Source organism: Oncorhynchus gorbuscha, unplaced genomic scaffold, assembly GCF_021184085.1.
Source record: "Oncorhynchus gorbuscha isolate QuinsamMale2020 ecotype Even-year unplaced genomic scaffold, OgorEven_v1.0 Un_scaffold_3955, whole genome shotgun sequence".
Lineage (NCBI taxonomy): Eukaryota > Metazoa > Chordata > Actinopteri > Salmoniformes > Salmonidae > Oncorhynchus > Oncorhynchus gorbuscha.
Genome location: NW_025748086.1, coordinates 13,197 through 25,000, shown reverse-complemented (window position 1 = coordinate 25,000; position 11,804 = coordinate 13,197). Strand labels below are relative to the sequence as shown.

Here is an 11,804-nt window from a genome sequence, read left to right as displayed (position 1 = left end):
TTACACTGCCGTCGAGATCCAAGGAGCCATGCTCGGCAGACACGAGCAGGAATTGTCTGCTGCTCGCCATGCCGTGGAGAACCTGGCCGCTCAGGTTTCCGACCTCTCTGGACAGTTCCAGAGTCTACGTCTCGTGCCACCTGTTACTTCCTGGCCTGCCGAGCCTCCAGAACCTAGGGTTAATAACCCACCTTGCTACTCCGGGCAGCCCACTGAGTGCCGCTCCTTTCTCACGCAGTGTGAGATTGTGTTCTCTCTCCAACCCAACACATACTCTAGAGAGAGAGCTCGGGTTGCTTACGTCATTTCACTCCTTACTGGCCGGGCTCGAGAATGGGGCACAGCTATCTGGGAGGCAAGGGCTGATTGCTCTAACAAGTTCCAGAACTTTAAAGAGGAGAGGATTCGGGTTTTTGACCGTTCAGTTTTTGGTAGGAGGCTTCTAGGGCCCTGGCTTCCTTATGCCAAGGTGAACGGTCCATAACGGATTATTCTATTGAGTTTCGCACTCTTGCTGCCTCTAGTGAGTGGAACGAGCCGGCGCTGCTCGCTCCGTTTTCTGGAGGGACTCCACGCAGTGGTTAAGGATGAGATTCTCTCCCGGGAGGTTCCTTCAGATGTGGACTCTTTGATTGCTCTCGCCATCCGCATAGAACGACGGGTAGATCTTCGTCACCGGGCTCGTGGAAGAGAGCTCGCATCAACGGTGTTTCCCTGCTCCGCATCGCAACCATCTCCTCCTCTGGCTCAGAGTCTGAGCCCATGCAGTTGGGAGGGATTCGCATCTCGACTAAGGAGAGGGAACGGAGGATCACCAACCGCCTGTGCCTCTATTGCGGAGTTGCTGGACATTTTGTTAATTCATGTCCAGTAAAGCCAGAGCTCATCTGTAAGCGGAGGGCTACAGGTGAGCGCAACTACTCAAGTCTCTCCATCAAAATCCTGTACTACTTTGTCGGTCCATCTACGCTGGACCGGTTCGGTGCTACATGTAGTGCCTTGATAGACTCTGGGGCTGAGGGTTGTTTCATGGACGAAGCATGGGTTCGGAAACATGACATTCCTTTCAGAGAGTTAGATAAGCCTACGCCCATGTTCGCCTTAGATGGTAGTCATCTTCCCAGTATCAGATTTGAGACACTACCTTTAACCCTCACAGTATCTGGTAACCACAGTGAGACTATTTCTTTTTTGATTTTTCGTTCACCGTTTACACCTGTTGTTTTGGGTCATCCCTGGCTAGTATGTCATAATCCTTCTATTAATTGGTCTAGTAATTCTATCCTATCCTGGAACGTTTCTTGTCATGTGAAGTGTTTAATGTCTGCCATCCCTCCCGTTTCTTCTGTCCCTACTTCTCAGGAGGAACCTGGCGATTTGACAGGAGTGCCGGAGGAATATCATGATCTGCGCACGGTCTTCAGTCGGTCCCGAGCCAACTCCCTTCCTCCTCACCGGTCGTATGATTGTAGTATTGATCTCCTTCCGGGGACCACTCCTCCTCGAGGTAGACTATACTCTCTGTCGGCTCCCGAACGTAAGGCTCTCGAGGATTATTTGTCTGTGTCTCTTGACGCCGGTACCATAGTGCCTTCTTCTTCTCCGGCCGGGGCGGGGTTCTTTTTGTTAAGAAGAAGGACGGTACTCTGCGCCCCTGCGTGGATTATCGAGGGCTGAATGACATAACGGTTAAGAATCGTTATCCGCTTCCCCCTTATGTCATCAGCCTTCGAGATTCTGCAGGAGCCAGGTGCTTTACTAAGTTGGACCTTCGTAACGCTTACCATCTCGTGCGCATCAGAGAGGGGGACGAGTGGAAAACGGCGTTTAACACTCCGTTAGGGCATTTTGAGTACCGGGTTCTGCCGTTCGGTCTCGCCAATGCGCCAGCTGTTTTTCAGGCATTAGTTAATGATGTTCTGAGAGACATGCTGAACATTTTTGTTTTTGTCTATCTTGACGATATCCTGATTTTTTCTCCGTCACTCGAGATTCATGTTCAGCACGTTCGACGTGTTCTACAGCGCCTTTTAGAGAATTGTCTCTACGTAAAGGCTGAGAAGTGCTCTTTTCATGTCTCCTCCGTTACTTTTCTCGGTTCCGTTATTTCCGCTGAAGGCATTCAGATGGATTCCGCTAAGGTCCAAGCTGTCAGTGATTGGCCCGTTCCAAGGTCACGTGTCGAGTTGCAGCGCTTTTTAGGTTTCGCTAATTTCTATCGGCGTTTCATTCGTAATTTCGGTCAAGTTGCTGCCCCTCTCACAGCTCTTACTTCTGTCAAGACGTGTTTTAAGTGGTCCGGTTCCGCCCAGGGAGCTTTTGATCTTCTAAAAGAACGTTTTACGTCCGCTCCTATCCTCGTTACTCCTGACGTCACTAGACAATTCATTGTCGAGGTTGACGCTTCAGAGGTAGGCGTGGGAGCCATTCTATCCCAGCGCTTCCAGTCTGACGATAAGGTTCATCCTTGCGCTTATTTTTCTCATCGCCTGTCGCCATCTGAGCGCAACTATGATGTGGGTAACCGTGAACTGCTCGCCATCCGCTTAGCCCTAGGCGAATGGCGACAGTGGTTGGAGGGGGCGACCGTTCCTTTTGTCGTTTGGACAGACCATAAGAACCTTGAGTACATCCGTTCTGCCAAACGACTTAATGCCCGTCAAGCTCGTTGGGCGTTGTTTTTCGCTCGTTTCGAGTTTGTGATTTCTTACCGTCCGGGTAGCAAGAACACCAAGCCTGATGCCTTATCCCGTCTGTTTAGTTCTTCTGTGGCTTCTACTGATCCCGAGGGGATTCTTCCTTATGGGCGTGTTGTCGGGTTAACAGTCTGGGGAATTGAAAGACAGGTTAAGCAAGCACTCACGCACACTGCGTCGCCGCGCGCTTGTCCTAGTAACCTCCTTTTCGTTCCTGTTTCCACTCGTCTGGCTGTTCTTCAGTGGGCTCACTCTGCCAAGTTAGCTGGTCATCCCGGTGTTCGAGGCACTCTTGCGTCTATTCGCCAGCGCTTTTGGTGGCCGACTCAGGAGCGTGACACGCGCCGTTTCGTGGCTGCTTGTTCGGACTGCGCGCAGACTAAGTCGGGTAACTCTCTCCTGCCGGTCGTCTCAGACCGCTCCCCATTCCTTCTCGACCATGGTCTCACATTGCCTTAGACTTCATTACCGGTCTGCCTTTGTCTGCGGGGAAGACTGTGATTCTGACGGTTGTCGATAGGTTCTCTAAGGCGGCACATTTCATTCCCCTCGCTAAACTTCCTTCCGCTAAGGAGACGGCACAAATCATTATTGAGAATGTATTCAGAATTCATGGCCTCCCGTTAGACGCCGTTTCAGACAGAGGCCCGCAATTCACGTCACAGTTTTGGAGGGAGTTCTGTCGTTTGATTGGTGCGTCCGTCAGTCTCTCTTCCGGGTTTCATCCCCAGTCTAACGGTCAAGCAGAGAGGGCCAATCAGACGATTGGTCGCATACTACGCAGCCTTTCTTTCAGAAACCCTGCGTCTTGGGCAGAACAGCTCCCTGGGCAGAATACGCTCACAATTCGCTTCCTTCGTCTGCTACCGGGTTATCTCCGTTTCAGAGTAGTCTGGGTTACCAGCCTCCTCTGTTCTCATCCCAGCTTGCCGAGTCCAGCGTTCCCTCCGCTCAAGCGTTTGTCCAACGTTGTGAGCGCACCTGGAGGAGGGTGAGGTCTGCACTTTGCCGTTACAGGGCACAGACGGTGAGAGCCGCCAATAAACGCAGGATTAAGAGTCCAAGGTATTGTTGCGGCCAGAGAGTGTGGCTTTCCACTCGCAACCTTCCTCTTACGACAGCTTCTCGTAAGTTGACTCCGCGGTTCATTGGTCCGTTCCGTGTCTCCCAGGTCGTCAATCCTGTCGCTGTGCGACTGCTTCTTCCGCGACATCTTCGTCGCGTCCATCCTGTCTTCCATGTCTCCTGTGTTAAGCCCTTTCTTCGCACCCCCGTTCGTCTTCCCTCCCCCCTCCCGTCCTTGTCGAGAGCGCACCTATTTACAAGGTACATAAGATCATGGACATGCGTTCTCGGGGACGGGGTCACCAATACTTAGTGGATTGGGAGGGTTACGGTCCTGAGGAGAGGAGTTGGGTTCCGTCTCGGGACGTGCTGGACCGTTCACTCATCGATGATTTCCTCCGTTGCCGCCAGGATTCCTCCTCGAGTGCGCCGGGAGGCGCCGGTGAGTGGGGGTACTGTCATGTTTGTCATTTATTGTCATGTCTTGTCCCTGTGCTCCCCATTCTATTCGTTTCCCTCTGCTGGTCTTATTTGGTTCTTTCCCTCCTTCTATCCCTCTCTCTCCCCCTCCCTCTCTCACTCTCTCGCTCTCTCTTCTCTCTGTCGTTCCGTTCCTGCTCCCAGCTGTTCCTATTCCCCTAATCATCATTTAGTCTTCCCACACCTGTTCCCGATCCTTTCCCCTGATTAGAGTCCCTATTTATTCCTTTGTGTTCCGTTCCTGTCCCGTCGGTTCCTTGTTTAGTATTCACCATGCTGTGATTGCGTTTCGCCCTGTCCTGTCGTGTTTTTGCTGTGATTGTGTATCGCCCTGTCCTGTCGTGTTTTTTGCCTTCATCAGATGCTGCGTGTGAGCAGGTGTCTCTGTCAACTACGGCCTGCGCCTACCCGAAGCGACCTGCAGTCTGTGGCCGCTTCTCCAGTTATTCCCCTCTACAGACTAGAGGATTTCTGTTATTCCCTGTTTGGACTTAAATAAACTCTGTTTCTGTTAAGTCGCTTTTGGGTCCTCTTTCACCTGCATGACAACTACTGCTACTATTAATGCTACTACCACTGATACTATTACTATTACTGCTACTATTACTACCACTACTACTATTACTACTACTGCTACTATTAATGCTACTACCACTGATACTATTACTATTAGTGCTACTATTACTACCACTACTACTATTACTACTACTGCTACTGATACTACTACTGCTACTGATACTATTACTACTACTGATACTATTACTATTACTGCTACTACTACTATTACTACTACTACTGCTACCATTACTACTACTACTACTACTACTATTACTGCTACTATTACTATTACTACTACTGCTACCATTACTACTACTGCTACTGATACTATTACTATTACTACTACTACTGCTACTATTACTACTACTTCTACTGCTACTACTACTACTGCTACTACTACTACTACTGCTACTATTACTACTACTGCTACTATTACTACCACTACTACTACCACTACTACTGCTACTATTAATGCTACTACCACTGATACTATTACTACTACTGCTACTATTACTACTACTGCTACTATTACTATTACTATTACTACTATTACTATTACTACTATTACTACTACTATTACTATTACTACTACTACTACTACTGCTACTATTACTATTACTACTACTATTACTACTATTACTGCTACTATTACTACTACTATTACTACTACTATTACTATTACTACTACTACTACTGCTACTATTACTATTACTACTACTATTACTACTATTACTGCTACTATTACTACTACTATTACTACTACTATTACTATTACTACTACTACTACTGCTACTATTACTATTACTACTACTATTACTACTACTATTACTATTACTACTACTACTACTACTGCTACTATTACTACTATTACTATTACTGCTACTATTACTACTACTATTACTATTACTACTACTACTACTGCTACTATTACTATTACTACTACTATTACTACTATTACTGCTACTATTACTACTACTATTACTGCTACTACTACGACTACGACTATTACTACTACTACTACTACTACTACTACTACTACTACTACTACTGCTGCTACTATTACTATTACTACTACTATTACTACTATTACTGCTACTATTAATACTACTATTACTACTACTGCTACTGCTACTACTACTACTACTACTGCTACTATTACTACTACTACTATTACTATTACTACTACTATTACTACTACTGCTACTACTACTACTACTACTACTACTACTACTACTGCTACTATTACTACTACTACTATTACTGCTACTATTACTACTACTATTACTACTACTGCTACTACTACTATTACTACTACTACTACTATTACTACTACAACTACTACTACTACTGCTACTACTACTACTACTACTACTACTACTACTACTACTACTACTACCATCCCCACCACCGTTATCTGGCTGGCTGTGTAACTAACTACATACATTGTTTGGATGCTTAAATCTGTAATTAATTTAGTATTTGATCAATTGGCCACACCAGCTACCCGGCTGTGTTTGTTTGTGGACGGGGCTCCGTTGGTACTCACCTGAACCAGTACCTGGGCTTGAAACGAGACCAGAGAGCTCTCCTGTCCTCAAACAGAGGTTCTGGTTCAGTACTCACCAGACAGACTCCGTTTCTTGTCCTTCTGGGCTTTCTTCTTGTCGTAAAACCCCAGCGTCTCCGTCACCTCGGAGGTCTCCTTCGACCCCCGGCTCTCACTACCTCCCTCCATCCGTCTCTCCTTGCCTTCTTTCTCCGGTTCGTTCTCCTCTCCCTGAGCCGCTGCTAAGGAGTCCGCCATCTTGTTCTACGGCTCGGCTGACAGACAGGCGCGTCACTTACGTGGCTCCGTCACCACGTAGCGCCAGAAACACGCATCTACTGTGTGTCTACCTGAAGTCAGACACCATAGAGAAGGATAGATGCCTCCAGTAGACAAAAGGCTATTTATAACATCTACTGTGTGTCTACCTGAAGTCAGACACCATAGAGAAGGATAGATGCCTCTAGTAGACAAACGGCTATGTTAACATAAACATATACTATTGGTTGACCTGAAGTCAGACACCATAGAGAAGGATAGATACCTCTAGTAGACAAAAGACTATTTAACATCTACTGTGTGTCTACCTGAAGTCAGACACCATAGAGAAGGATAGAGGATATATATATATATATATAATATGACATTTGTAATGTCTTTACTGTTTTTAAACTTCTGTATGTGTAATGTTTACTGTTAATTTTTTGTTGTTTTTCACTTTATATATTCACTTTGTATGTTGTCTACCTCACTTGCTTTGGCAATGTTAACACATGTTTCCCATGCCAATAAAGCCCTTGAATTGAATTGAATTGAATAGAGGCCTCTAGTAGACAAAAGGCTATTTAACATGGGAAGCCCCATTGAGACGTGACATTTTGGGGAGAGCTTTTGCAGAGACAGGGATTGTGGTTGGAAGAGCGAGGCTTGTTTGAAATTGAAAAGTGTCGTGGTAGCTTTTGATAAAGAATAACATCCAGATGAAGCAGCTGCATTATAAGTGGGATGTACTGTTGAGCGCTACATCCCGATGGTTCCTGCTGATTGTACGGAGTTGTGACAACCGATTAAATGGCGTCCCTTGAGAAAGCAAGAACAAGATAGTAAGGAAGTGTCTACTGTATTTTACTATGTACTGTATAACTGGCAGACAGACAGGAAGTGTCTACTGTATATTACTATGTACTGTATAACTGGTAGACAGACAGGAAGTGTCTACTGTATATTACTATGTACTGTATAAATGGCAGACAGACAGGAAGTGTCTACTGTATATTACTATGTACTGTATAACTGGCAGACAGACAGGAAGTGTCTACTGTATATTACTATGTACTGTATAACTGGCAGACAGACAGGAAGTGTCTACTGTATATTACTATGTACTGTATAACTGGCAGACAGACAGGAAGTGTCTACTGTATATTACTATGTACTGTATAAATGGCAGACAGACAGGAAGTGTCTACTGTATATTACTATGTACTGTATAACTGGCAGACAGACAGGAAGTGTCTACTGTATATTACTATGTACTGTATAAATGGCAGACAGACAGGAAGTGTCTACTGTATATTACTATGTACTGTATAACTGGCAGACAGACAGGAAGTGTCTACTGTATATTACTATGTACTGTATAAATGGCAGACAGACAGGAAGTGTCTACTGTATATTACTATGTACTGTATAAATGGCAGACAGACAGGAAGTGTCTACTGTATATTACTATGTACTGTATAACTGGCAGACAGACAGGAAGTGTCTACTGTATATTACTATGTACTGTATAACTGGCAGACAGACAGGAAGTGTCTACTGTATATTACTATGTACTGTATAACTGGCAGACAGACAGGAAGTGTCTACTGTATATTACTAAGTACTGTATAACTGGCAGACAGACAGGAAGTGTCTACTGTATATTACTATGTACTGTATAACTGGTAGACAGACAGGAAGTGTCTACTGTATATTACTATGTACTGTATAACTGGCAGACAGACAGGAAGTGTCTACTGTATATTACTATGTACTGTATAAATGGCAGACAGACAGGAAGTGTCTACTGTATATTACTATGTACTGTATAAATGGCAGACAGACAGGAAGTGTCTACTGTATATTACTATGTACTGTATAACTGGCAGACAGACAGGAAGTGTCTACTGTATATTACTATGTACTGTATAACTGGCAGACAGACAGGAAGTGTCTACTGTATATTACTATGTACTGTATAACTGGCAGACAGACAGGAAGTGTCTACTGTATATTACTATGTACTGTATAACTGGCAGACAGACAGGAAGTGTCTACTGTATATTACTAAGTACTGTATAACTGGCAGACAGACAGGAAGTGTCTACTGTATATTACTATGTACTGTATAACTGGTAGACAGACAGGAAGTGTCTACTGTATATTACTATGTACTGTATAACTGGCAGACAGACAGGAAGTGTCTACTGTATATTACTATGTACTGTATAAATGGCAGACAGACAGGAAGTGTCTACTGTATATTACTATGTACTGTATAAATGGCAGACAGACAGGAAGTGTCTACTGTATATTACTATGTACTGTATAACTGGCAGACAGACAGGAAGTGTCTACTGTATATTACTATGTACTGTATAACTGGCAGACAGACAGGAAGTGTCTACTGTATATTACTATGTACTGTATAACTGGCAGACAGACAGGAAGTGTCTACTGTATATTACTATGTACTGTATAACTGGCAGACAGACAGGAAGTGTCTACTGTATATTACTAAGTACTGTATAACTGGCAGACAGACAGGAAGTGTCTACTGTATATTACTATGTACTGTATAAATGGCAGACAGACAGGAAGTGTCTACTGTATATTACTATGTACTGTATAACTGGCAGACAGACAGGAAGTGTCTACTGTATATTACTATGTACTGTATAAATGGCAGACAGACAGGAAGTGTCTACTGTATATTACTATGTACTGTATAACTGGTAGACAGACAGGAAGTGTCTACTGTATATTACTATGTACTGTATAACTGGCAGACAGACAGGAAGTGTCTACTGTATATTACTATGTACTGTATAACTGGTAGACAGACAGGAAGTGTCTACTGTATATTACTATGTACTGTATAACTGGCAGACAGACAGGAAGTGTCTACTGTATATTACTATGTACTGTATAACTGGCAGACAGACAGGAAGTGAAATCATTCAGGAACACTGAGCATCATAAAGGTCATAAAGGTCATGTCTCATCAGTAAATATTCAATCAATCTATTGCAACACTAAAACAGCAGCTAAAGGTTAACACACACACACAGACACAGACACAGACACACACACACACAGACACACACAGACACAGACAGACACACACACAGACACACACACACACTCACTCACATGTTCTAGATCCATTAAACACACTGGAACAGAATAAAGTATTCTTGGTATCTCTCTCTGTCTCTCTCCCTCTCTCTCTTTCTCTCTCCCTCTCTCTCTCTGTCTCTCTTTCTCTCTCCCTCTCTGTCTCTCTCTCTCTCGCTGTCTCTCTTTCTCTCTCTCTCTCTCTCTCTCTCTCTCTCTCTCTCTCTCTCTCTCTCTCTCTCTCTCTCTCTCTCTCTCTCTCTCTCTCTCTCTCTCTCTCTCTCTCTCTCTGTCTCTCTCTCTCTCGCTGTCTCTCTTTCTCTCTCTCTCTCTCTCTCTCTCTCTCTCTGTCTCTCTCTCTGTCTCTCTCTCTCTCTCTTTCTCTCTCTCTCTCTTTCTCTCACTCTCTCTTTCTCTGTCTCTCTCTCTCTCTCTCTCTCTCTCTCTCTCTCTCTCTCTCTCTCTCTCTCAAAGGAGCTTGTCTGTGTCTAGAGAGAGAGAAGGAGTGAGAAGGAGAGAGAGGAGGGTGAAGAGTGGATGAGAGAGAGGGAAGGAGAGAGAGGGGGGAGTTGTTAGTAGGGCAGAATGTAACTCAGTGACTAGCAGCCCTATAGCGTGCTGGGATCGAGTTTCTTCCTGTCTGTAACAGATCCCTCTGACCAACACAGACTGGATCTCAGCTTTTAATGGCAGCCTCTCTACCAGCTATCACAACAAGCTGTTTCATTTCACAGAGTTGTGATGACCGACACACCGACTGACACAACAACTCCAGACTGGAGGATCCGACCCTCGGGATGCCTGGGAGGTGTTCCCATGGTCTCTGCTTGAAAAGGTTGTAAGAGAGGAGACGAGGAGACGAGAGGACCGTAACACCGCCACCTCTCTCCCGTAGCCTGTGAGGTGTTCCCATGGTCTCTGCTTGAAAAGGTTGTAAGAGAGGAGACGAGAGGAGACGAGAGGAGACGAGAGGACCGTAACACCGCCACCTGTCTCCCGTAGCCTGGGAGGTGTTCCCATGGTCTCTGCTTGAACAGTAGATAGATAGACAATAGACATGGAGGTGGATTTTAAAGACATTTGCTGTTGTTTATCCAAACCCGGCGCCCTGACAGACTGACCATGCCGTCGCTGTGGAAACGGTTGACCTTTTCCTTTGCCACACTGCTCTGCGTGCTCTCTGCCACTCTGCTGCTGGTTGCCCTGGCGACCGAGCGCTGGGTCAGCGGGAGGATCCTGTGTGGTACCGGGGCAGAGCTGGTTAGCGCCAACTGTTCTGAGCTGGACAAGTTCACCGGACACATCTCCTACGGGCTGTTCCAGGGTCAGAAGACGAGGAGGTGTGGACTGGGAAACCGCAGCGCCAAGATATACAGTAAGGGGGGTACAGACTGTTATGGGGATATATCTACTACAGACTGTTATGGGGATATATCTACTACAGACTGTTATGGGATATATCTACTACAGACTGTTATGGGGATATATCTACTACAGACTGTTTTGGGGATATATCTACTACAGACTGTTATGGGGGGATATATCTACTACAGACTGTTATGGGGGATATATCTACTACAGACTGTTATGGGGATATATCTACTACAGACTGTTATGGGGGATATATCTACTACAGACTGTTATGGGGATATATCTACTACAGACTGTTATGGGGGGATATATCTACTACAGACTGTTATGGGGGGATATATCTACTACAGACTGTTATGGGGATATATCTACTACAGACTGTTATGGGGGGATATATCTACTACAGACTGTTATGGGGATATATCTACTACAGACTGTTATGGGGGGATATATCTACTACAGACTGTTATGGGATATATCTACTACAGACTGTTATGGGGGGATATATCTACTACAGACTGTTATGGGATATATCTACTACAGACTGTTATGGGGGGATATATCTACTACAGACTGTTATGGGATATATCTACTACAGACTGTTATGGGGGGATATATCTACTACAGACTGTTATGGGGATATATCTACTACAGACTGTTATGGGGGATATATCTACTACAGACTGTTATGGGGATATATCTACTACAGA

The 11,804-nt window shown here is 45.0% G+C and overlaps 1 protein-coding gene across 2 annotated transcripts in view; it reads right to left on the bottom strand.

The window, feature by feature from the left end:
• Positions 1 to 6,632, bottom strand: part of LOC124028280 (transmembrane anterior posterior transformation protein 1 homolog) — a 22,320-nt gene extending 15,688 nt beyond the window's left edge. For both annotated transcript variants that reach the window (XR_006837569.1, XM_046340385.1), the window contains exon 1: positions 6,423 to 6,632. Coding sequence is in view for 1 of the 2 variants with exons in the window: in XM_046340385.1 (XP_046196341.1) it covers positions 6,423 to 6,603 (181 nt within the window). In the remaining variant the exon portion in view is untranslated. The remainder of the gene's footprint in view (positions 1 to 6,422) is intronic.
• Positions 6,633 to 11,804: the final 5,172 nt, after the last annotated feature.